Below are 23,207 nucleotides of genomic sequence, written 5' to 3'. Positions count from 1 at the left end.
GCTGTGACTTTTGGGACCCTCACTCGATAGGATGGGGGAGTTGGCATCTTCTGGAAACAAAAGACATCCTTGACATGAGCTTCATGTGGGAACAGAATCACCCACAACTGCCAGCTCTTCCAGAGTCCTTTAAGGGTGGAAAGAGCAAATCCTAAAAGAAGCACTAGCTCCACCGGCTGCCACTAGAGGGTGCACAATCAGTTTCAAAATCCCTTTTCTCCAGCTTGAGTTGGGTGAGGGCTGGGTCACAGGATGTGGTCCACCCAGCAGGAGCACCGGAGCCAAGTGAGCCTGTGGGGGTTTTAGCAAAAGAAAACAAGTGCACCTATCCTTTGCCTGGATCCTTCCCCACACCCTACCCTACGGAAGACCACAGACACTTTAATGGCTCAACAGTGGAGAGGCAACAGAGCTGCAGGGGAAAGGGAACAGCCCACACAGACGGATTCGCCTGAGCCAACATGTGTCTAATCACAGCAATTAGGGAAAGCTAACAAGAAACAAGGTTTTTTACCTTCAGCAGCTTCTGTAAGGCAAAGGACCAGCATGCAGCATGCAAAGAAAAACAGTGTGTTAGCAAACAGTCATCAACGGAGCCCGCCAGGCCCTCGGGAGGGGACGGTGGGAGGCAGGGGTTTATGAAGATGAGCAGGCAGGAAAACACGATTGTATTTGGCTCTGAGATACAAAAGTGCACAGTCTCAAAGGAATGTGTTTGTGGGGGCCATCATACTGACAGACCCACAGATGTCCTACTGTGCTTATGGGCACCGCGCAAGCACACACGCGCGCGCGCACACACACACACACACACACACCTGGGAAACACTAGAAACTCTGAGGAGAGACTGACACTACTCAGCACTCAGACAGCCTTCCGCCTGCAGTCACAACTGAGAAGGGTCAGAGGAAACCTAGGCCTGATTCCTCAGAGTACAAGCACTTCTCTCAAGACATAACTACACGCCTTCATACCCTTCTGCCCAACAGTCTGACTCTCATGAAGACCAGACACCTGGACACTTGTTCCTGCATGCACCCACCCGCAGCCACCAATGCTTCCCAGCTCCTGCTAAGCAGCCCTTTCTTGTCTCCGTGAAGACAGAGAGAGCAAAAGCCACAAGTGCTGTCCAGAGCCAGCATCCCCTTTTGCAAGGCAGGAGGAAAAGGGGGTGAAGAGAAGAGAACAGTCTTCCAATTCAGATTCTACCCCAGCCATCCACAAGCACAAAGTGATCCCAAGTGCTAAGTCCTTCCGACACCAGGTGCCTGCTGCCCCCTAGTGGCCACCACCCTCACATGCAGGAGAAAGAGCAGCAACTACCAAACCGGTGGACTGAAAGATGGAGAGACTGGCCTCAGGAAGCCCCAGGTTCTGGATGCAAAATGAGAAGGAAAATTGACATGGGGATGGGTTCTAAGAAGTCCCACATTTCTCGGGGTCTTCTTCTACCCTTAAATAGGGCTTCTCCTTAGACCAGTTCTCCATGCCATGAGAATGGGCCCAGTTCCCAGAAGCCCAGGGAAGCACCAAGACAGTCAAGCAGGTCCCTACATCCCAACGTAGGCCAAGGTTAGTTACCGGCTTGCTCCTCAAGGGGCTCTATCAGGAAGGGAATGAGAAGGAGAGTCACTCAGGGCCCTGAGGGAGTACCTTCCGCCCCTCAACCCTGCACCCGAGCCACCCACCCCACTTGCTCCTCACTCTCAAGTCTTGACAGCTAAGGCCAAGCCTCAGGCAGTCACGGGCAGAGATGTTTCTCTAGCCTGCTCTGCTGTGGAGTACTGAGACAGGGTCAGACCATGCGAGGGGGCGGGGAAAGGTTATCTGGTGACAGCTGAATGTTAAGACATAACATGTGGGACAAGAACAAACAACACAAATGGGTAGGGGACTCCAAGGCATTCTGGGTAACAGGACAGGCAACCAGTTACCTTTGGTAGCTCCAGCAGCCCCCAGGTGGTAGATGGAAGCCAGGATGAGCCAGCAGGCCTTCTGTTCCTCAGGGGAGATGGCCAGCACCTTCATGGCCGTCTGCAGCTTACTGAACTGCTGAGCAGCCTTCTGTTTCTCCTCAGGCTGGAGGGAGAGCAAAGCTGGCTCTAAACCTCAGAGGGCTTCCCTTCCAGCATTCCCCACACCGCTGCACCCTCTGGGAATGCAGGACCAGGCTAGAACCACCCACGAGGAACCACCTGCCAATGGAGGATTTTAGCCACAACTACCAACTACCAACTCAGTCCCCAGAGGCGGGCTCTCACCTTGGACAATGGCACAATTCCAAAAACATTGTTCTCTGCCAAGTGGTTCAGGTGGAGCTCTGTCCTAGGGGTACAAATGAGGCATCAGCATGAGGCTTGGTCCCCAGGTTGAGGCCACGTCCCTCTCAGGAATGACAACCAATCATAGCTTTCAGACTGTGCTCCGTCTGCCCATCACCCCAATCATCCAGCCAGATCTGCCACATTTCCTAACTGGATTGGATGCCTCAGCAGGACATCAACCTCCCTAGAAGAAACCTGAAGAGAACCCCAGAGAGGAGCAGGGAGCCAGTCTGAAAGCATAAATGGAAGAACACGGTAGACATTATCCACTGAGTGGCTGAGGGTCAGCTGGAGGGTACTGGAGAAGGCTTGGCTTTCAGACCAACTTGACTTACAGCAACTGTGCAACTGAGTCTTCCCCAGACCTGGAGACAGCTAACACTGAGGGTCCCCTTCATACAGCATGACCCCAAGATTTCAGACTAAGTCATTCCTAAATGGCAAGACCCGAGTCTCTGTAACTTCGGCATCCTGGGGTCCAACTTGGAGCCAGCACACAGCAGGTGATGAACACAGACACAGTGGACCAGAAGCTGGCAAGACCCTGCAGTCCTAGTCAGGGGGCTGGAGTCCACAGCCCCATTAGAGTCCCACATCCCGTCTCACCTGAGGGTGCCATCCCCACAGGCCAGCAAGTAGTAGAAGACATTGAAAGTGGCCTCACTGGCTGGGCGTCGGGCCACACGCAGCTTCTCCAGGAGCATTGTCTATAGCACAGCAGAAGTGAGGAAGAAGGGTCACATTTCTCCTACCCACAATCCTCCAAGCCCAGAGAACCAGCAGAGCATCCTGTGCCCAGGTGCTCACTCACCTACCACTTCAAGATCAGCAAAGAAGAAACGAGAGCCATGAGGAAAACAAAGTCCCCAACCCTTGGAATAGGGGGTGGAGGTGGGCGTCACCATGTCCAGTACCCAGGAATCACACTTTCTAGGGTGATGGATGCTTATGGCAGAAAACTTCATTTAGGGGATGGCAAGATGGCTTAGCACCAAACCTGACAACCTGTGCTTAATCCCCAGGACCCACATGATGGAAGGGAATAACCAACTCCAGCAGGTTGAACTCTGACCTCCATGCCGTGGCATGCGAGTATGTGCACTTACATACATACACTCGAGTAAATAAATAGACACAATTTTTTAAAAAAGAAGTTTCATTCAGTGTGAAGAGAAGATCAGTGTGCCTGGGCCTTACTTTATCATCAAGTGTGTAGCACTAGCCTGACAGAAGACCTAAGTCCCTAGGTCTCAGAGAGTGGGCAGAGCAGGGTGGGGTTCCCAGCAGTACGGTGGAGAGAGGGAAAGGTGATGGGCAGGAGACCTGGGGGCAGAACAGGGACAGCCCAGGCCAACCCTGCTTGCGATGTTATGGGATCCATTTAATCAGTCAGAATCCCAAGTCAGTGAGGCACTGGAAAATGAGCCTGGGGCCCATCTTTGCTCTCTAGGCCTGGGCAATGCCCTTTACCTGGATGGAGGCTGAAGCCACCTGGCCAGCTTGGTCAAAGTCCAGGGAGAGGATCTGGGAGAAGCGGGTAGCACTGCCATTCATGATGGTAGGGCTGTTCCCAAAGGCTTCCAGGAGGGTGGACAGAGCCTGCCACTTCTCCACTGCAGAACACAGGCCCAGGGAACATCAGAAAAGTCAGGAACAGCTTACCCCCAAAGATGCACACAACAACTGCCCAGGGATTGGGGTTGAGGGCAGCATCTCGGTGGATCATTCTCCTTTCCCCACACCCCTGCCCCTGTGTGCTTTCCCTGCTGCCCGCCTCACCTGAAAACACCTTGGTCCCGCTGGTGCCTGCGATAGTTGCCAGATACTGCACCAGGTGCTGAAAGCTGGTAGTCTTGCCACTGCCACTACTACCCAGAAGGACAATGGACTGATCTTGACGACTCATCAGCATCGCCCTATATGCAGTCTGGGCTACGGCGTAGATGTGGGGTGCCATGTCCTCCCGCCGACACCCCTTGAACATGTGCATCACCTAGAACAGGAGAGGCATAGAGGTAAGGAAGAAGCTCTTGGAGCTGGACCCACCTGCTCTTCTCTAGAGCTTGCATGTTTCTGCAATGCCGCTCTAGAGATGCCCAGGTATTTTGAGGGCCAGGCCATGCATGGAAATGTAGGTATTTGTCAACTCTATTAAAGACTGCAGGATATCCCTCTGCCCCCACCCTTCGACTCCTGGGTCAACTATGAACCCAGTGGATAGGAAAGAGGAAGAGTAGAGAACCAGAAAAGGTAGGAATGAGGCAGATGGGTGGGTCCATAGGAAGGCACACCTTCTCCGAATACACAGCAGGAGCCCCTCGGGGGCTAAGGACAAGCAGGCTAGGACCAGCATAGGTGTGTAGCAGGCTAGCTCCATAACGCTGGCGCAATGTATGCAGGACACTAGACTCGTTGAGGTACACCAGTGAGGCCAGATCTTCTAGACGATCACATGAGGGAGCATTTGCCTGGGAAGACAGACAGTGAAGACATAAATCTCATCTCCAACACAGGGGACAGGCCTGCCCTGCCTGTGCCCTCCCTTGCCAGGAGCTCCTTCCAACCTTCTCTATATCATCTTCATCCACATCCAGGATGGCTCCATCGTAGTCTAGCTTCACACGCACCTTCCCCTCAGGTAGGCTGAGCTCCTCCGACTTGAGCTGGCTGGCTGCAGAGCAGGGTTAGTTGGACTTGGGCCTGGACAGTTCTACTATTCTCCTTCTGCCTTCTTCCCCATTGGCTCACCAGCCTCTCCTTGCTCACTACCAGGCCTTACCAGAAGCAGAGGCATTCCCTCATGCCAGTTCTGACTCTAGTCTCACCGTCTATAACCAATATGCAAAGACTCACCTAAGGAGAATCCATCCCTATGGACCAGCCACACCTTCTCCGTCTCATACCAGGCCTCTTCAGCAGCAATCTGCTCTTCCGTCTTGGCCTATGGGGGCGGGGGGAAGGACAAACAGACATTGCTTTAAAAGATAAGAGACAAGAACAGCAAGAATGAGGAGACAAGGGAGGAAAGGGCTTCAGGCTGAGCCAATGGGCTAGTGGAAAGGTCAGGTGGGAGACACAGAGAGTGTGAGAGAGGTTAGGAGAGGAGGGTAGGAAGCCAGGAGTGCTGAGAACAAAGACAGTGGGATTGAGGGTTCAGGCACATAGGAAGCATTGTGACCGAGAGAGATCAGATACCAGGAAATCAAGTCACCAGGCTCCAACAGCAGCTGCCTCTTCCTCTCGGTAAGCCTGTGATATCTGCATCCTGACTCAAACCCTGAACTCTGGGCCACAGTCAAAAAAAATTTTTTTTGTTTTGTTTTGATTTGATTTGATTTGTTTTAATGCCAAAAGAAAGGGCTCTTCCCCTGAGATGGGAGAAGCCATTTCCTGCATCCTAGGATTCTGCTTTATGGAATGCCAAGAGGCCCTGGGCTCTCGCCTGAAGATGCTCTATGTGGGCAAGGGCATAGTGCCGTTCTCCTCCAGGTCCCCTTCGTAGACTTGGAAGACTGTAGCTGCACAAGCCTAGTGGGTATATTAGTGTCACATGAGGGCACAGGGCAGCATGGGCACGAGACAGAGCTGACTAGTCAAAGACAGGGAGCACAGAAGTGAGCGTGAAAGGGCTGGGAACCCCCAGAGGTCAGAGATTCCTGATCAAAACAGGCATTCATAACAGAGGTCAGAGATCATCAATCAAAACAGGCATTCATAAGCACTGTCAGAGTATGGGGCCATCAGATCTTACGCTCTCTAATAAGAACACTTGAACTAGGAAACAGTGGCACCAGAGGAACTGGGACCAAAAAGGGACTTTGATACAATGGCTGCAAAATGTCAGCAATGTCACGGCACCTTGAGGGAGGCTGGCCGCCCCAGAAGCCAACCAGCCCCCAGGCTTACACTGGCTCTGACACTTTCCCCACATGGCAACCCCCAGATTCTCACCCTAGGTGTCCCTTTCTCATGAGACCCCAAACTGAGGCAGAGATGCTAGTCTATGATACGTAACCCTGGGTGAGGGATCAGAAAATGGCAAGAACATGTAAGCAGACATATTGTGTAATCTTCATCACATTTCTTAGATTTGATCATAACAAAGCCACCAATGTTTGATTTGTCTAAGTGAGAGAATTTTAAAATGCTGTGTTTTTAATCTTTTAATATCTGAAGGATTGAGCAAGGAGTGTTGGTGCATGCCTTTGATCCTGGCACTCAGGAGGCAGATGCAGGCTCTGAGTTCAGGACCAGCCTGGTCTATTTAGAGAGTTCTAGAAGAGCCAGGACTATAGAGAGAGACTCTGTCTCAAAAAATAAATCACCAGTGTTTTCCCTTCCCCAAATCACATGAACCAAGTAAAACTTTTGTCCTGAGTGAGCATGTTCTATGGCCATGTGTTCTGGTGACATTAAGGGTCGCGGCCTGAGAACAAGTTTCTCATACTGACCAGGAGGTGGAGACAGAGACCATCTCATCTTCAGGCTGGGGCTAAGAAAGGAAGAAGTCTTTTTGGTGCTTTTCCCACTCAGTGACCAGGGCAGCAACACCTGGGCTCCAGAGGCTGAGAGGCAAAGCTGGGGCCATGAAGTTGCCCAAGGGCCACAGCTGCACCATCTCAGCTCCCCTGGGTACCCCAAATATAAAGTGGGAACCTAGAGGGAAAGAGGCCTTACACTCCAGCAGGAGGCCCGAGCACAGACGCCAGCCCAGGTGCAGGGTGGGGGTGGTGGATTGCCACTGGAGAAAGCAGAGGGCTCCTGGGTGGGGCAGGAGCACCCTACCTGACTGTGGGCAGGAGAGACGGCCTCGGGGTCCAGCTACGAGCAGCAAGCAAAGAAAGAAAGAGAAAAGGTGAAGACAGGTACAGACCACGGCAGGTCCCCTCTAAAGGATACCCCTAGACCCTTATACAGAGTGGGAGTCAAAAGCACTTGCCCAGGATTGGGCTGCTGGCTAGGCAAAAGAGGCCAGACCTCAACAGGAAAGGTTCTTGTTATCATTAAACCCTATAGAAGGACGGCTCTTGTGGGTCATTCCTTGTGGCACAATGGCATCTGACAGCTCGACATTGTCTCTAGCCAGTCTGTCCTGGACTGGCTATTCAATCCATCCAAGGGCTGCCCCACCTCCTCTCTCCTGTCTCTTCCCCACCAGAGTGCCAGCTTCCCCATGGCTACCAGACACCAAGAGAAGGTTGTCTGTCCTCTTAAACATAAGCCCAGAGGTGTCGCTCCCCATGCTGAGGGGAGATAACACAAGGGAACTGAAGGCATAAATCAAAGACACATTCTTTGAGCCCCCATTACACCATGTTCCACACCTAGGGAGGCACAGTGACCACATTGCAAGCAGAGGCACCATTCCACCCGGCTCCAACCCTAGCTACAAGTCAACTGCCCAGCCCATGAGACAAAATTAATCTAAGCCTCTCAAAGCCTTTCTGGTAGAAATGGGAGCTAGGCAAGCCTTGGACATTGCTTGTTAGAAATGAGAAGGGCTAACATTCACATGGGTCTAGACGTAGGACATCAAAATGTGAAACACTGACTCCTGCCTTGTTACACACCAGGCCCTCACACCAATGAGAGTCCTCGAAGTAGGAGACCAGGGCTACAGAAGGAGACTGGATCCCAGCCATGAAGGGTCTGTATGGTCACGGGACCCTGGGTTGTCTAGAGCATCAATACTGCATAGAGTTCAGCTTTCCTTTCTTCAACCAAAGAGCCATTGTGAGGGTTCATGGACAGCCATGGAGTTCCCTTCTATCACACACACACACACACACACACACACACACACACACACACACACACACACACGCACACACGCACACACACTCCAGCCACCAGCTTTGGGAAGAATAGGGCCAGGGATTGGGAACCCTAGACACAAAGGAGGTGGCATTACAGGAGCTGTGAAGATCCTCTCAAGTCGCTGGTGTGCCTCCTCTGCAGGACTCAGCCGGACCTCAGGGTCAGCTCCTGTCTAAAGGTTAAACCACTATTAGTTCTGGCCCAGGGGACAGTAGGGGCACCACATGCCAAGCTCTTAGCCCAGAAAGCCACTGGGACCCAGTTCAGAAATGGAGCAGGGTCGAGGAGACAAGCCGAGCGCCAATTTGAGTTTTGAAATTGAAGAAGGAACTATGATATGAAGAAGGAACAGGGAGGTACCTGTAAGGCCTGGGCTACCTCTTCCTACTGCTCTAACCATTGTGGCCTCGAAATAATCCTGTTATCCACCCACCACCCCATTTGTTCCTGTCTCAGAGGGTGAACAAGAAATGAACTCCAGGTCAAGACATGTCTCAGCCCCCAACTCCACCCTCGTGTAAGAAGGTGCAGAGAGCTAGAAGAAGGCCACACCCACTCCCTGGCTGCTTAGAAGTTCCCTAAGGAACTGAAGTTCAGCTCCTACCCTGATCACCAAGCCAGAAAGCCCCAACTCTTCCCTGACAGAACACACTGCCCTGACAGAGCAGGTCAGCAGGGTGGGGAGGGGGGGCAGCTGGCTTTCTTCTACATCCTGCAACACCCAGGAAGAATGGGGGCAAGACAGCTTCCTGGAAAGATGGCTACCAAGAGGAAGCACCCAGTTAGTGCCTCAGGGTCTCTTAGGCTGTGCCCTGGCACACTCCTCACTCCTCTCCTAGCTGCCAGAAAGCTAAGAAAGCTCAGGGAAGCAGAGTGAAAGTTAATGTTCCCCTACACCCCACCCCACCCCCCCACACACATCCTATGAGACCTCGGCAGGATGCACAGGTGGAGGAACTGACTGTAACTCAGGACCAGCCAAGGAGCCAACACCTGTGAAGATGGGGCAGTGCAGATACAAAGAACCTCACTCTGCCTGCCTGCCACCCAGGCACAGGGCTTCCCAAGAGTCCTGCGGTGGGTGGATGGCATTAGTGACAGTCATCGGCATCACCATCAGTCCTACCATGTGGGACCTGGTGCCAGGGAGCAGGCTTGGCATATAGCCTGAGTCATGTCTAATGAGCACAGCCACCATTCGAAGCAGGTATCACACTTTGTAATTCAAAACTCCAAAGAGTCCCCCAAACAAAAGATTTTTCTTAATTATTTTGGTGGTAAAACCACGTTGATTTTTTTATCATCCTGAAATGAGAATATTCATGGGTTTGCTTTGGACATAGTCTCACAAGGTTGTTGCAGGTGGCTGGCTACTTGTATGTATACCATAAAATATTCCAAGACATAAAAATGACTAATTCCCAGTACCTAAGGCTTCATAGAAGGTACTCAGGACCTACGTTATAACTCCCCACTTGACAGACAGGCTCTTGGTGATAGACCTAGCTGGAGTCTCCTAGGGGTGTGGCTGAAAATGTGAGCCTGGACCACCTGACTTAAGAAACCTGTTTCCATCCTGCCCTCATCTGCAAAGACTCAGGTTTTGACTCTCATGGAAAAGCCTGCAGCATGCTGGTTAGCAGTTCCCATCTCAGCAACCAGGCCAGAGTCCTGGCCATCACTCATTGTGACACAAGGTTAATGAAAGTCATGCAGTCCCTGCCATGGGTGGGCACATAACCCTGGGCCAGCTTTGATCATGCAAAGCTCCTTCAGGCTTGTGGAAGCCATCATGAGGGTGCTAAGCATTACTCTTCAGTAAGAGTAGTGAGGGCTACAGGAGGTTAGTGGCACACTCTGGTACCTCCTGCTGCACATCAGAGGCTGGTGGCTTGGCCTGCTGCTCTCCAGAGGGGTTCAACTTCGGGCCAGCCAAGTTTGGATCAGCCAGCTCTTGTGCTGGGGCTGGGGAGCACTGCTTATTTGGGGTTTCAGGCTTGACTGGGGATCCTGCTTTCTTTGGGGAGTCCACCATGTCTGGAGAGTCTGACTTTCCAGAGGAGGCTGGCTCCTGGCTGGGGACCTTCTCCCCTTTCCCAGGAGGCTGCTTGCTGCGGGACTTGTGGTCCTTGCCTCTGCCCCTAGACATCAGACTGCGTAGGCCCACAGAGAGCTCATCCTTGGCTGCCTCCTTCTTTGCTTCAGGCTTTGGTGGAGCAGGAGGAGGAGGCGGCGGTGGTGGTGGTGGGGGCTTGGGACTAGAGGCTGCCTTTTCTCCCTTCTTGCCTCGAGCTGGGTGCTCAGGCGACTTGGCTCCTCGGCCTGGAGGCTCCTTGGCATTCCCGGGCTCCTCACCGGGCAGTACCTTGCTGACCACCTTCCTCACTGCATTGGCCACCCGCTTCCGGGACAGGCCTTGGGCCTCTTCATTTGGGCCCTCGGCTGAGGCAGCCCCTAGGCCATTCATAGTGAGCGTGGGGTCAGGACTCTTGACTCTCTGGCAAGTCTCTGAGGGTGCCGGGCTGGTGGCAGGCTGAGGACTCCTAGGTGGAGCACTGCTGTCCTTAGAGCTGGTCTCTGGCTATAGTCACAGAAATACAGGTGGACATGAGTAGCAACCTCACACCCCTTACCCATGTCATGCACACAGGATGAAAGGGGTGTGGCCTCAGACCCCAAGACAGATCTTCCATTCACCCACCAAACGACACACAGATGCAAAAGCTCCCTTCTCCCACACAGTGCTCCTCTCTCCACCTTCTGGAGTCTAGACATCTAGACAGAACAACTGCGTCCAAAACCTTGGCTTCTCTTTCTCACAGATCACCCTGCTGCCACCCCCACAAGGTGTGAAAGGCACTGAAAACACTGACACAAAGCACCCCCGCCCAGGCCCATTAGCACCTTAGAATCACTGTCTTTATGTCAGAGGAGCAACCAAGGCCCAACCCACCTGCACCACACCATTCCCTCACAGCCAGAAGAGCCAGAAGGTAAGGAGGCTGATCAAGCCTTAGGTCAGTTCCTATCACCAGTCCCAGGCCTATCTGCTCGGGGCTCCCAGCCTTCGCCATCCCTACTTCTTCATCACTCGGTTCTCTAGCAGTCAGACCTGACCATCCTGAAGGACAACATTGACAAGGTACTCTTCCTGAGTCAAGCTTCTCCCCTAACCCAGCTCCTCTCGTCTGTAGCCACTGTCACCCCTTCACCTACACTCTCAGAAGCTGCAGAGACCCAGTGCTGGTACTGTTTCTCTCCTGCAGACTTCTGGGTTAGAGACTCTTCCCTCCCAGAGAGCATGTGTGGAATGATGGAAGGAAGGCACTGGGGCCCACAAAGGGTTAAGCCTTCCAGTAGCCACAGCTGTTCTCCCTTCTCAGCTGGGTGGCTACCAGCCTCTGGGCACCCAGGAATTGCCTGGTCTATGTTGGCACTCTCCATCTAGGGTACCCACTCCCTCCCTGACACTCTACCTGTGGAGGAGGAGCTGTCTGGGGAGGCAAGAGGCTGCTAGTAGGAGAGCCACACTGGCTAACGACAGGGCTGTTTCCTGCAAAGCTAACCACACTGCCTGTGGTTGGAGGCCAGGTCAATTCAGTGACCGGACAGTGACTTGTTACTCTCTGGGCTGTATAGCTCAGTCCTCGACCCCCTGAGCAACTGTGATTCTGGATCACACCACTGTGAAGGTCTGGCTGCCATGCCTGTTTACAGACTCGCAGAGGACTGAGTGGCCAACATGTGGAGGATGCCTCATCTTCTGAGCACAGCTGAGTCAAGGGCTTTAGTCCAGGCCTGTGCTCTAGGGAGGTTCTCCTGAAGGGGTAAAGAGGGAGGGCTGGACGCTGGCTCTTCTTCAGCTTCTTAGGCCAAGAGTATTGGGTGGCATGACAGGGAACTATGGAACTAGCCATAGCCCTATTGCCAGGTCCTTCTCCCTCCCCATCCCTGACCTCCTTCCTATCCCCCACAAGATGAGGGCGTGACAGTAATTTCTAACACATACACTGTATTTTGCCTGCTAGACACTCTCCTAAGCACTTTACATGTTAAAAGGAGAGAGAAAGAAAATCTGGGCTACTCTGTGGCTCTACACATCTCAAACGCAGCCCTTTGAAATCACAGGTTAGCCTTGACCTTCTGGGATTGTTCATGGATCCAAAGGAAGCCACAAACCTGGCTAATCAGTCATCCAAGGAAGTAGGGACAGCAAGGATAGTTCGCCCATCCTGACAATGTCTGCACCCTCTTTTGGACACACTGCTCACCCTATAAGAGTCCAGTTTTATTCAGGGTCTCCGTCCCAAGGTGGTAGGGTCTGGGGACATTGGTCATCTATGGGCGCAAAGGTTGTGTACAGAGCAGCTGAGGGGTGGGGAGGGTGGGGAGGAAGTGCCAGCAGCAGCTGCCTTGAATCCCTCTATCCTTCTGTGTCCTTGTCTTGGGCCACCCAGTGCAGGCTGAAGAATCCCAACAGCTGAGCTTTTCATTTGGTGTGTGCTCCCTGACCTGAGAGTTTACCCACACTGCCTGTCCCCAAAGATCCAAGAAGCCAAACCTGAAAGCAATTAACTAAAGGGGGAGGGAGGTGGATGACGGAAGGTAGGCCCCAAAGCACCTTAGCTTCCCTCCTCCCTTTTTATACACAAAGTGATGCTATACACACTGTACTTTCCACCCCATTGCTGACACTCCCTCTACTCACGCCAGCAACACTGGAAGGGACAAGGCCAACCCACCAGATACACACACACACACACACACACACACACACACACACACCCCTCAGGGAAACACTTACAGCCCCTTCCTCTTTGCCCGGAGGGCCAGGTTTTGGCACACTTTTGTCCTCCTCTTTAACCTGAGGGAGCAGACAGAGAAGTCACTGGTAGGTCAAAGCTGGGAGAAAAGATCCAGGGGCCTTCTCTCCCCAGAAGCAGAGTGGGGGCTGGGGTTGGGGATAGGGGTCTGAGCAAGATGTCTCTTTTCCTGAGACTGAAACTGCCCAGAGACAGTGTTATAAGAACTAAGAGTCTCTATGAAAGTAAAACCCAAGGATGCTGGGGTCCTCGGTAGCCAGCCCACTGGGGCTGTCAGAAGTCATGATCTTCAGGGTCACAGAATTGCCATCCATGCAGATGGAGCAAGGAAACTCAGGGTAAGGTGTGGAGGAGAGAGATATGCCTGGCTAGCGTGGGGGTTCATGCTACAGCCAGAGCTGGCAGCCTGAGTCAGACAGAAGGTACAGAGTCAGGGGAAACAGCAGTCACTGTCTGGGAAAGGACTGGGGATGTGGACGTTCTAAAGGCTCTTCCAGTGCAGAGTCAAGCTGGGAATGGCCCCAATGTCAGAAGAGCCCACTTTTCCAGCACCTCTTCCTCCTAAACCCAGGCAGTCCCAGGAAACTTAATGTGCTTTCCTTCCCCAGGCAACTAGCTCTGTTCCTAACCCCACGGCATCCTCAGCAGGCCTTTCTATCCTGCATAGGAGGAAGACAGGAGCCCAGGGAGAAGCCTTGACTTCTAATGGAAGATATTCTTAGCAACAACGTCCAGAACCAATTATCTAATAGAGAAGTGGGGCTGTTCATTTTCAACCAAGGTCCGCGGTCAATTTTGAGCTCCAATTAGCAGTGCCTGGACACTGTCCAGCGTGATGGCCACTGCAGTACTGAAGCTGCGTCCTGTCTATGAAGCATATTCAGTGGGTCTAGGGTTCAGTTGGTTCTCACTGACATGGACAAGGCAAGGGGAGATGGCAAAGATATGCAGAGGAAACCTTCCCACTTCAGAAGCTGGGGGTTGTGCAGAGAAGGGGAAGGAGAGGGCCCATATGATATATGCAGGTTGGTTAGGTCTGTGCCTGCTGTCCTCCTCAGCAAGGGCTGCCATCCCTCCCCGAGGGGATTACCCCATGCGTTAGCCCCGAGGCACACAGGTTAGAGAATATTAAGCATTCCCAGAGCACAGACACTCTCATTAATGCACACGGGGCTGTTAGCTTGGCTTCACGTATGGCCCAGATTCTAAGTCCACTCTGAGTCCCTCACCAGCTCCAAATCTGTCCTTTTTCCAGTAGCCTGTGTCTGGGGTCCCAAATGGCTGTCCAAGGTGAGGCATTGGAAATACCAGTTGCCCCTCGAAGTGTCTGGGACACTGGGCTCAGGTATGAGCTCAGCTCTGGATTTAGCTTCAGGCTGACTCACGCCCTCCCCCTCCCTAAAGCTTCTGGCTGTGCAGGTCATTGTCCAGCCAGAGATTGTGCATATGCACAAAGGCATGCCCAAGTCTGCCACAGCCTGGACTCTCTGGAGCTAGCTGCTAACTGGCCTGACATTCCCCACTTCCAGCTCTTTTCTTCTACCCACCTCATTTCCCAAGCTTGGGGAATCTGAGCTCCACAGGCATCAGGACTGAGCCTTCCCCAGAACCCCACAGTCCCAGGGGTGAGTCTGAGCCACAGTGGAAGGGTGTGGAGGGATTAACTTGGAGAAGCACCAACATGACAAAAGACAGCTCAGTTTACCAGAGGTGGAGCTCAGGGAGGGGGAGTGACTCAGCACAGAAGCCATCAAGACAGAAAAGGGCTCCCCAGACACTGGCCACTCTCCCTGCACCCCCAAATGCACACACATGCCCCATTCCATCTCTAGTTTCACCATGCTGAGCACATAAGAGAACCAAGATTTTGAAATCCAACTTCCCTTTTGCTCCCAGAAGGCAAATCTCGATGAAAAGGCCATGGTGCTGGAGGCAGCCTGTACCCCAGTCAGAGAAGAAATAGGGGCAGGGCCTCTCAGGGGCTCAGAGTCTTCCTAAAGGCCAGGACCCGCTGGGACGAATGCTGTGGGTGACAAGAGGAAAGAAGGATAGAAGGGAGGATCCCAAAACTCAGTCATGGAAGGACTGAGAAATAAACTGGGGGAAAAAAAGAGAAAAGGTGGGTGTCGGATGGAGAAGGTCTAAACTGGGAAGCTGTGTGTCCTCAGATAAGCTACTTTATCCCTCTGGGCCTGCCTGGAGAATTAGGGACTAGACAGCCATTCACGCCCTGCCCTTGATTCTCCAGGAGGGAGACTAAGCAAGCTGCCTCAGGACCCAGCACATCTATCTGCCTTCCACCTGCAGCCCAGGTTGCCTGGTCTGTGGAACTGTTAGGCTTTCCGATCTGCAGGTCATCAGCACCAGAATCCGTGCTTGCACAGAGAGGCATCACCAAATAATTACTTCGATCCCATAGAACTAAAGAACTGGTTTGCTCCTATAGCTGACTGCAATAGATAAATGGTTAGAAATTAGTCTTGTTTTGAAATGCTGGGGCTGGAACCCAGGGCTCACACATACTATACAAGGGCCCCACCTATGAGCCCTACTTTTAATCTGTTGACTTTTTACTATCCAGTTAATATGCTATAGGCTATAAATTTAATTGACTCATTTGGTCCTTGAACTCATGTCTATGTTTCCCTACTTGACTAGGGAGGTCCCTATCACCCAAAAGGACATTGGCTACTAGATATCCACACCAGCTCCTCCAGGGAGTATCACTCTAACAGCATGTGGAGATCTCCCCAGAGGAAGCTGCCTCTGTGCTTTGGGAGAGAAATGCCTCAATTTCTCCTCTCTGTTTGGGACCAGGAGCAGGCCATCTTTATCCAATATGGAGCAGAGAAGGAACTCTGGCCCCAGAGCTGATGGCAATGCCTCTGTAGCCGTGACTCCAGATGTGCAAACAAGTTTCTCCCAGAGCTAGAGACTTGCTGTGGACCACGGGTTCTCTTCAGCCATTTCCAACTCTAACTACTGAACAAGAAATGCCTACATTGAAGTAGACTCTATACAAGGTATTTAGCATAAATTTCCCTAGTTATCTATTCATTCTTCCTTTCATCCATTCATGCACTCTTCCATTCACTTATTCGTGTGTGGATGTGGGTGTATCCATTCATGCAGAAAAGAGGCCAAAGGTTAGCATCAGGATGCCTTTCTTAATCACATCTCCACATCATTTTTTAAAACTTTATTACGTTTATTTGTGTGTGTTTGCACATGCACACATACACCATGATGCATGTATGATCAGAGGACAACTGGCAGACTTGGTTCTCTCCAACCATGTGAGTCCTGTGGAGTTACCCTCAGGCTATCAGGCTGGGGAGCACTGACTGAGCCACTGAGCCAACTCACCAGCCCTTCCATTTAAAAATGTTTGAGGCAGAGTCTGTCAATAGATCCAGACCTCACGTTTTCAACTAGTCTAGCTGGCTGACAACTCCTGGCCCCGCCCTGTCTCCACTCTCCAGTGGTGGGCTGCAGGTACACAGTACCACACCAGGACTTTTGTAGATGAATGCTTAGGACCAAACCCAGTCCTTATGCTGTGCAGCATTCACCTAAGGGGCCGTCTCCTCAGCCTAATTCGTTTTATTATTTGTTCTTAAAGACAGGGTCTTGCTATGTAGCCCAGGCTAGCCTAGAATTCACTCTATAGACCAGGTTTGCTTTGCCATGATCGATCATCTTGCCTTAGCCCTCCTGGGTGCTGAAATTACACATATGTACACCATACCCAACTAATCTGGATTTTCTAATGTAATCTTTTTTTTTTAAGATTTATTTATTATATTACATATAAGTATACTGTCACTGTCTTCAGACACACCAAAAGAGGGCATCAGATCTCATTACAGATGGTTGTGAGCCACTATGTGGTTGCTAGGACTTGAACTCAGGACCTCTGGAAGTGCAGTCGGTGCTCTTAACTGCTGAGCCATCTCTCCAACCCCCTAATGTAATCTTCTGACATGGAATCATTATTTTTATTTTGCTGACCAAGAAAAAATTCTGACAGCCATTATGTCACAAAGATGATATAGGATGAGACAGGGATTTTGTTCTTTGGGAGAGGGTTGTTTTTTGTTTTGTTTTGTTTTGTTTTGTTTTGAGTCAGCCTATACCTGCTTCAATTCACTGTGCAGCCAAACATGACCACAGACTCTTGATCTTCTTGCCTCCACCTCCCTAGTGAAACTTGGATTTAATTTAAAGTTGATCCAACTCCAAAGTCTAAACTGCCTCCTCCATTGTCTTCTCTTCTTCGGTGTTGTGCCAAGGCACAGTGTGGCAGTGTGACTTCACTTGTGCCCAATTTTTCCAAACTAAGTCTCTGGACTTACAAAAGGGAGACTCTAGTATGTCCCCATCACCTTCTGAGACCCTGGCCATCTCCCTCCCCATGTCACCTCTGACCTCCGATAGGAAAGCAGTCGCCTTGCTGGAGCACTTTCCTCTGAGGCATCTCACCCCTCACCCCCCTCAGAGCAACCGGATTGCAGAGAAGGACAAGAGGGAGAGCACTGGGGCTCCTCAGTTAAGTGCAGAGCTGGCATCGCAGCCAGGAGGTCTTGGTAACTATGTCATCCCCTGACTGGGATTTCCTCCCGGCCCAGACTCTCTCTTACCCATCACACCATTAGGCTATGGTAATTAGGTATAGGTTAGTCATATACAATGGAGGAAACAGGAGTGAAGCCAGGGTTCTTGGCCCAAAGCTCGTTCCCATCTGGTCTCTTTGCCCCTTACACACTACAGAGAATAATCCCTGTCCATCCTGATTCTCAGAGATGTGTCACAAGCAAGAGAGGTGTAACTTCCAAACTTATCAATGGTAAATGATAAAGAGATAGCAAACTTGGGGACCAGGATGAAGAAGGCAGGGATACACATTCTCTCTGACTTAGCCAGCCCACCTGCATGCCCAGTGAGTGAGCTGACATCAAGAAACAAAGAGGAAAAGAAAACTTACAAGCTCATACAAGCATTTTTTTAGGGTGCACTCTACACAACAGTCAAACTGCAAACAGCCCAAGGGACTGGAATAAGAGCCCGTTAGGGAAACAATGGCTTCAGTCCAACACATGGGTATGCTGCCATTTACACCGACAAAGATGTGGACAATGGAACCATATGGAAAATTCCACACAAAATGACATTAATCAAAAAGAACAAGAATATAAATAGCATGCAAATGGTGATCACAATAATTTTGTAAATGCTGCAAATTAGACACAATAGACATACTTGCTATTTATTTTGCAGTGTAGTAGTTACTTACTGCTTGTTTTTATTGAAAGGATGGATAAATAGTCAATTAAAAGGGGGGGATAGTAGCTAGAAACATTTGTTTTCAAAGAGAAATCTGTTGAGATACTGTCTACCCTCCGGCCTCAAAGGCACCTGTCACTCAGGGAAACAAGGCCAGGATTTACCCTCCCCCCCCCCATGTCAACACCCACAACCTCTCTTAGCTACCACAATACAGTGTTAAGAAAAGGGGAGGTCGGACTGGAGAGATGGCTCAGTGGTTAAGAGCACTGGCTGCTCTCAGAGGACCTAGGTTCAATTCCCAGTACCCACATAGTGACTCACAACTGTCTATAACTCCCACTCCAGGGGATGTGGCACCCTCACACAGACCTACATGCAGGCAAAATGCCAATGCATGCAAAATTAAATAGATCTCAAAAAAAAAAAAAAAAAAAAAAAAAAAAGAAAGAAAGAAAGAAAGAAAGAAAGAAGGAAGAGAAGAAAAAAAGGAAAGAAAGAAATACAGGAGGTCAAAGACCCTAAGGATACGCATACCCACTGGGCAGCCCCTCAGGCCAGGAATACCCAGCCTGGATGAATGTTGTTGAGTGTTGGGGCTGGAGAGGTGGCTCAGCAGTTAAGAGCACTGGTTGTTCTTCCAGAGGTCCTGAGTTCATGGGATCAGATGCCCTTGTCTGCTGTGTCTGAAGACAGCTACACTCTACTCATATACATAAAAATAAATGTTTTTTTTTTTTTTAAAGTGTTACATGTCTAAGCCAGGCATCCAATTCCCAAGAGCAGCAAGTAACTCCAAGACAGAGACTGTGTCTAGAGGGGACAGAAATGCCATCAGTGGCTGAGGTAAGTTTCCGCCTTTTGCCCTGTGCTAACAATGTTGACAATGTTCCTCTCTCTTCACCCCAATTCCAAGGCACAAAGGGGAGCTCTCAGGAGAATCTCCCCTTGATAGTCTCACCACAGCACCTCTCTATCTGAGGAACAGGGAAGGGAGAAAAAGAATAGCACAATGGCAGTAGCTTCTTTTTTGCGGTGCTGAGAAGCAAACCCAGTGCCTCACCATGCTAAACAAGCTGTCTGCCCCTGAGCAACAGATCCAGCCAACAGTACATCCTACTGAGCATCTTCTTGGTGCTAGGCTTGGTGCTCAGCCCCTAACAAGCATTATCCCATTTGATGCTCACAACATCCCTTTGAAGTAGACACCAGCATGAGTCTTGCTTTGCAAATGAGCAAAGGAAGACCCAGAAGATCACGTATCTTTGCTACAGTCTCATGACAACAAGTGGCAGATCTAAAGTGCACACTCAGATCTGTCCTTTACCGAGCCTTTAGGGCTTACTTTAAGGGAACCTGGTCAGTTTTCCCCCATACCACCCTTGGTTATCTATACCGTGGGCCTTCCACATCAGTGGCTGGACCAACAGCATGGGTAGAAAGCAGTAGCTTCCATGGCTCTACACTCGTGACCGCTCTACAAAGAGGAGAGTTCTGCAGGGAAGGGCCTGAAGGCCACACTGCCAGCCAAAGGAGGAGAGGAAGAAGAGCTGGCCCTCAGAGCCAGCCTCTAGCTGAGCCCTCCCCCACAGCAGGGCGGAACAGAAAGCAGCAGAAAACCCTGGGCCACTGCCCACCCGGCTGGAGGAAGCAGGTGCCATGGGACCAGCTTCCTGCCGCCACTGCAGTTACAGAAGGGCCAGGGTTTCCTCAGACTGACAGCCAGGCCTGCTGGAGGCCTCCCCTCTCAGGACATTCAAGGCTCCTCTTCAGGGCACTTTGCCATTTCCCATGGCCCTGAGTCTGTGACAGAGAAGGTGGTGGTGGCCTGGGTGGGCTGGAGAGTAGTGGGTATGCAGGATGGGGGGGAGTAGTGGGTATGCAGGATGGGGGGGAGTAGTGGGTATGCAGGATGGGGGGGAGTAGTGGGTATGCAGGATGGGGGGGAGTAGTGGGTATGCAGGATGGGGGGGAGTAGTGGGTATGCAGGATGGGGGGGAGTAGTGGGTATGCAGGATGGGGGGGAGTAGTGGGTATGCAGGATGGGGGGGAGTAGTGGGTATGCAGGATGGGGGGGGAGTAGTGGGTATGCAGGATGGGGGGGAGTAGACTAGAGCAGGAAGCTCCTTGCTCCCAGAGTGAAGAGTTCCCTCCAGCACTACCCTGCTCTGCCCCCACACACCTCCACAGCAGTGCCAGCTTGGCAGCCAAAGAACAGGGCAGTTCTTTGGGCACAGAGATACAAATGCTAGGGACACATCTCAGGCTTCTGATACACCTCCGCACCAAGCCAGCCTACACTCTGCCAACTGCTGACTCAATCGAAAACCTTACCCTTAGTGGCTGGAGGAGCAGAGGGGAGGGCAGAATGGCCTGGGAGGCAGCTATGTCTCTCCTCACTTGCTTTTTTAAGGAACTTACTTCTCTGGAATAATTTGCTAAAAGAGAGTCCTGGGCTGGCAGGGTGGTTCAGTAGGTAAAGATGCTTGTTGCTAAAGCCGGAGGACCTGGGTTTGGCCCTCAGAACTCACATGGTGAAAAGAACTAATTCCCACAAATTGTCTTCTAACCTCCACACACAAACCAAGGCTCGTGCGCGCGCGCGCGCACACACACACACACACACACACACACACACACACACACGAATAAAGATAAAAATGTTTCTTTAAATTAAGGCAAAAAGGCTCTCAGACAGGCTCTGAGATGTGTCTCTTCTAAGTATCTTGGGTATAGGAATGGAAGAGGCCATGCTAGGTTCTTCTTGAGGACAGTAAGAAGACTCCAGCCAACCACTAGGACCCATCTAGTCCAGAGTAAGAGGGCAGAGGAGGTTACCACATCAGCCCAAAGCAGGACCAAATTCTCCAAAGACATGCCTGGTTTCCTGGGCTTTGGAAGAAATAAAAGCGTCCCAGCAGTCAGCATTGTGGGAAAGGAGTGCCTCAGTCTGTGGGGTGGTGGAGGCAGCCCCAGGAAACTGAGGTTTAGAAGATGGTTCCCCATCAAACCTCCCCAAATCATGAGTCAGAGCCAGTATATGCCTTGCCTCTTAGGGGCTTTGCGGCAGCTGGGGCCATGTACTTTCAGCCAAGTGACTGAGAGAGGAGCCCCTAGGCAGCCCCACCCCTTCCTCTCCACCTACTTCTGCCACATCTGGGGAAATAACAGGACGCCTTCCCTTTCCTAAATGAGGAAACATTGTGGGGAGGCCGGGACATTTCCGGGGTTGGGGTCAGAAGGACACTCACCCGCATGGCTTGGCCTGGAGCAGCCCAGAGCAAGGAGTCTCCTCTTTCTGCTGCTCCCTTTAGCAGCTCAGAATAGCACAGGCTTCAGCCCCGCCCCTGGTCCCCTCCCTGTCCTAGGCCCCTCCCGCTGCAGCTGCCCAACCCTGCCAGAGCTGTGGAGACAGCAGAGGCTAAAGGACTGCTGGTACCAGGTATGTCCACAGCCAGAGAGCAATGGGGTCTGGGTAGAAGGGAAAGGAAGATCTTCAAATAAGGGCATGGGTCGGGGACAGACAGTGCACTGGGGTTAGGGACAGGAGACAGGAAGGGTGGCACTTTCCTTCTGACACACACTCAGGCTCCTGAACAGCTGAGCTGATATGTCCCCTAAAAATAGCAAAGGAATTTGAGACCTGCAGCCCCCGGCCCCACAGGCCAAGATTGAGACTAGCACATGCGCACTCACATACACGCACATACCAGCATGCATGAGCTCAATCGCAGCACAGTGTACTGGAGAATACTTCGATCATATGCCTAACTATGCCATCTAAGTACTGTATAGAGACACTAACACTACATCCAATATGACAATGCAGGGCCCACACACGCTAAGCCCAGGCAGCAACCTCACAGCAATCCTGTAAGGTCCGGCAAGAGCGGAGACCCACAGATCAGCCTGAGTGAGGTCTCCTGCTGCTGCCTCATTAGAATAGACACATGGGAGACTTGCAGAGAATCAATTGCTCTCCCTCTACACACATTTCCTTCTCCCACACACCAGCCAGCAGCTGCATAGGCAGAGGAAAGTGGGGTGGGTGGGGAGGGGTGGGGAGCTCAAGGCCCTGCAAATGGAGAAAGCTGGGGGTGTCTGGCCAGTGAACAATGGTTGCCAGCAAAGAACTTGTGTTCCTTGTTAGAAACCCTGGCCTGGCTCTAGTTAACACTACCAGATACCCTAGAGGCTGAGATGGGTGCTGGGAAAAAGAGCAATTGAGGGAAAAGGCAGGGCCTGCCAAGTGTCTGTGGAAAATGGAAATAGTCATTGCTTCCTTCTTCCTTTCCAGGGAGGGAGGGATTGGAAAAACCCAAGCTCGTCACATACAGTTAATTTTAAGCACCTGTGGTCCTGCAGCTATTACATTCCCCCGGAAGAAAACAATAAGAACTGCCCAAAAGGACCAAGCCCAGTTCTCCTGCCTTTGATCTGTTTGTAGACAGAGTTTCTCTGTAGAATCCTGGCTGTCCTGGGACTCACACTGTAGACCAGCCTGGCCTTGAATTCAGAGATCTGCCTGCCTCTGCCTCACAGGTGCTAGTATCAAGGGTGTAGACCACCACTGCCAGGTCTCTATGATCTTTCTACATGACACTGTGCAAGTCACCTAGTCTTGTCACCCCACACACATATGCGCGAATACACAGGCTATCAGGAAACACGCTTCTCTGCTTTCTAGGGAAGTGGTGTTTCTTCCTAGGGAGGTCCTCCTGGGACAATGCAGCTGTCAAAGGGTCCTCTGAGCACAGCAATGCTCACTGAAGTCTTGAATGCTTCAGAATTCGGGCTTCAGTATAGGATATGACGTCTGATCTCCCTCTCGGCTTCTGATTTAATTGGTCTGGGATGGAACCCTGAGCACTGGGATTTCTAAAACACCCCAGATGATTCTTTCAGTGGTTTTTGGTTTGTTTTGCTCTTATTTTGAGTGCTTTATTTATGTTGTTTGTA

General features: G+C 51.4%; 1 protein-coding gene across 8 annotated transcripts in view; it reads right to left on the bottom strand.

The window, feature by feature from the left end:
• Positions 1 to 23,207, bottom strand: part of MYO18A (myosin XVIIIA) — a 97,591-nt gene that overhangs the window by 39,666 nt on the left and 34,718 nt on the right. For 2 of the 8 annotated variants that reach the window (XM_080923952.1, XM_080923953.1), the window contains exons 3-11: positions 7,111 to 7,146; positions 5,179 to 5,266; positions 4,890 to 4,996; positions 4,617 to 4,793; positions 4,105 to 4,318; positions 3,796 to 3,938; positions 2,932 to 3,032; positions 2,263 to 2,326; positions 1,936 to 2,080 (exon numbers count right to left, since the gene is read on the bottom strand). In XM_080923952.1, coding sequence (XP_080780078.1) covers positions 1,936 to 2,080; positions 2,263 to 2,326; positions 2,932 to 3,032; positions 3,796 to 3,938; positions 4,105 to 4,318; positions 4,617 to 4,793; positions 4,890 to 4,996; positions 5,179 to 5,266; positions 7,111 to 7,146 — 1,075 coding nt within the window. Of the gene's footprint in view, positions 1 to 1,935; positions 2,081 to 2,262; positions 2,327 to 2,931; positions 3,033 to 3,795; positions 3,939 to 4,104; positions 4,319 to 4,616; positions 4,794 to 4,889; positions 4,997 to 5,178; positions 5,267 to 7,110; positions 7,147 to 8,236; positions 8,315 to 10,006; positions 10,724 to 12,946; positions 13,009 to 14,194; positions 14,287 to 14,850; positions 15,063 to 21,499; positions 21,564 to 23,207 lie in introns of those variants that run through there. The other 6 variants (XM_080923959.1, XM_080923954.1, XM_080923955.1 and 3 more) reach the window with 5 other exon arrangements.

This window comes from Micromys minutus, assembly GCF_963924665.1.
Source record: "Micromys minutus genome assembly, chromosome: 10".
Classification (NCBI taxonomy): Eukaryota; Metazoa; Chordata; class Mammalia; order Rodentia; family Muridae; genus Micromys; species Micromys minutus.
This window is presented reverse-complemented; position numbering and strand designations above follow the sequence as displayed.